At 65.1% G+C, this 1,015-nt stretch overlaps 1 protein-coding gene across 1 annotated transcript in view; it reads left to right on the top strand.

The window, feature by feature from the left end:
• The window catches only part of TMEM161A (transmembrane protein 161A), a gene marked incomplete at both ends in the record, with an annotated part of 2,587 nt that extends 1,577 nt beyond the window's left edge, over positions 1 to 1,010 (top strand). Inside the window, 4 exons of the mRNA XM_010281589.1 lie at positions 1 to 96; positions 297 to 447; positions 525 to 621; positions 852 to 1,010. The exon at positions 1 to 96 is cut by the window's left edge and continues 14 nt beyond it. Coding sequence (XP_010279891.1) covers positions 1 to 96; positions 297 to 447; positions 525 to 621; positions 852 to 1,010 — 503 coding nt within the window. The remainder of the gene's footprint in view (positions 97 to 296; positions 448 to 524; positions 622 to 851) is intronic.
• Positions 1,011 to 1,015: the final 5 nt, after the last annotated feature.

The following is a 1,015-nucleotide window of genomic DNA, read 5'->3' as shown; positions in this document are numbered from 1 at the left end:
CTTCCTGTCGCCCGTCCTCGTGGTCGTGATATGGATCAAGCCCATCTCGCGGGACTTCCTGCTCCACGCGCCCATGGGCAAGCAGACGGTGCAGATGTAAGTGCGGCACCAGCAGTGGGTCCAATTCTGCGCCCTGGCATCCTTGCTCCAAGGGGAAGCTGAGGCACGGGTGCACCAGTCCACCTCCTTCAACACCAGTAGCCCCCCACCCTCCCCTCGGCTGCTACCTCTCCCATCAGACACCCTTTTCTGGGGTGCTGGGGGTTTCTCCCTGACAGCCCCCTCCTCTGCTCCAGCATGTCGGACTCTGCCTACAACACCGCGCGCCTCTGGACCATCGTCGCCCCCCGCCATCACCTCCAGGCGTACCTGGGCCTGGCCGAGCGCTGGGTGGAGCAGATGAGGAAGGAAGCCGGACGCATCGCCGCCCTGGAGATCCAGCGCAAGGTCTGGGTGCGGGAGCTGGGTCAGAGTGGGGGTCCAGGCATGGCCACTGGCCTCCTGCTGATCCCCCCTGCCCACAGATCACGAGGATTTACTGCTACGTCTCCGTGGTCAGCCTGCAGTACCTGGGACCTGTCATCCTCACCCTCCACTGCACGCTGCTCCTCAAGACGCTGGGTAAGGAGGTGGCAGGGGAATGCGGGGGACATGGGGGCTCGGGAGGGGCAGGATGAGACCCGCAAGTCATCGTAAGCTATCAGCATCCAAGGCGTCCCCAGGCTCTCACGACATGAACCTAATGCATGCAGCGAGCGTGCTGGGACTCGGCCACCAGTACATCTGTAGCATGGGGATGGAGCTGCAGCGTGGGGCCCGACCCCCGCAGACCTGTCCCCTCTGTCACGCAGGGCACCACTCGTGGGGGCTGCACCCGGAGCCCCCTCCCCTCCCTCCAGCAGTGACGACGGCACTGCCGCGTCCTGGCGGTGCGGACGGGGAGGACGTGCGTGCCGCGGTGGAGCAGATCACAAGCATTCTGGGCAGCATCTTCACCCCCCTCTTCTTTCGCGGA

This window comes from Phaethon lepturus, unplaced genomic scaffold, assembly GCF_000687285.1.
Source record: "Phaethon lepturus isolate BGI_N335 unplaced genomic scaffold, ASM68728v1 scaffold27012, whole genome shotgun sequence".
Taxonomy (NCBI): Eukaryota; Metazoa; Chordata; class Aves; order Phaethontiformes; family Phaethontidae; genus Phaethon; species Phaethon lepturus.
This window is presented reverse-complemented; position numbering and strand designations above follow the sequence as displayed.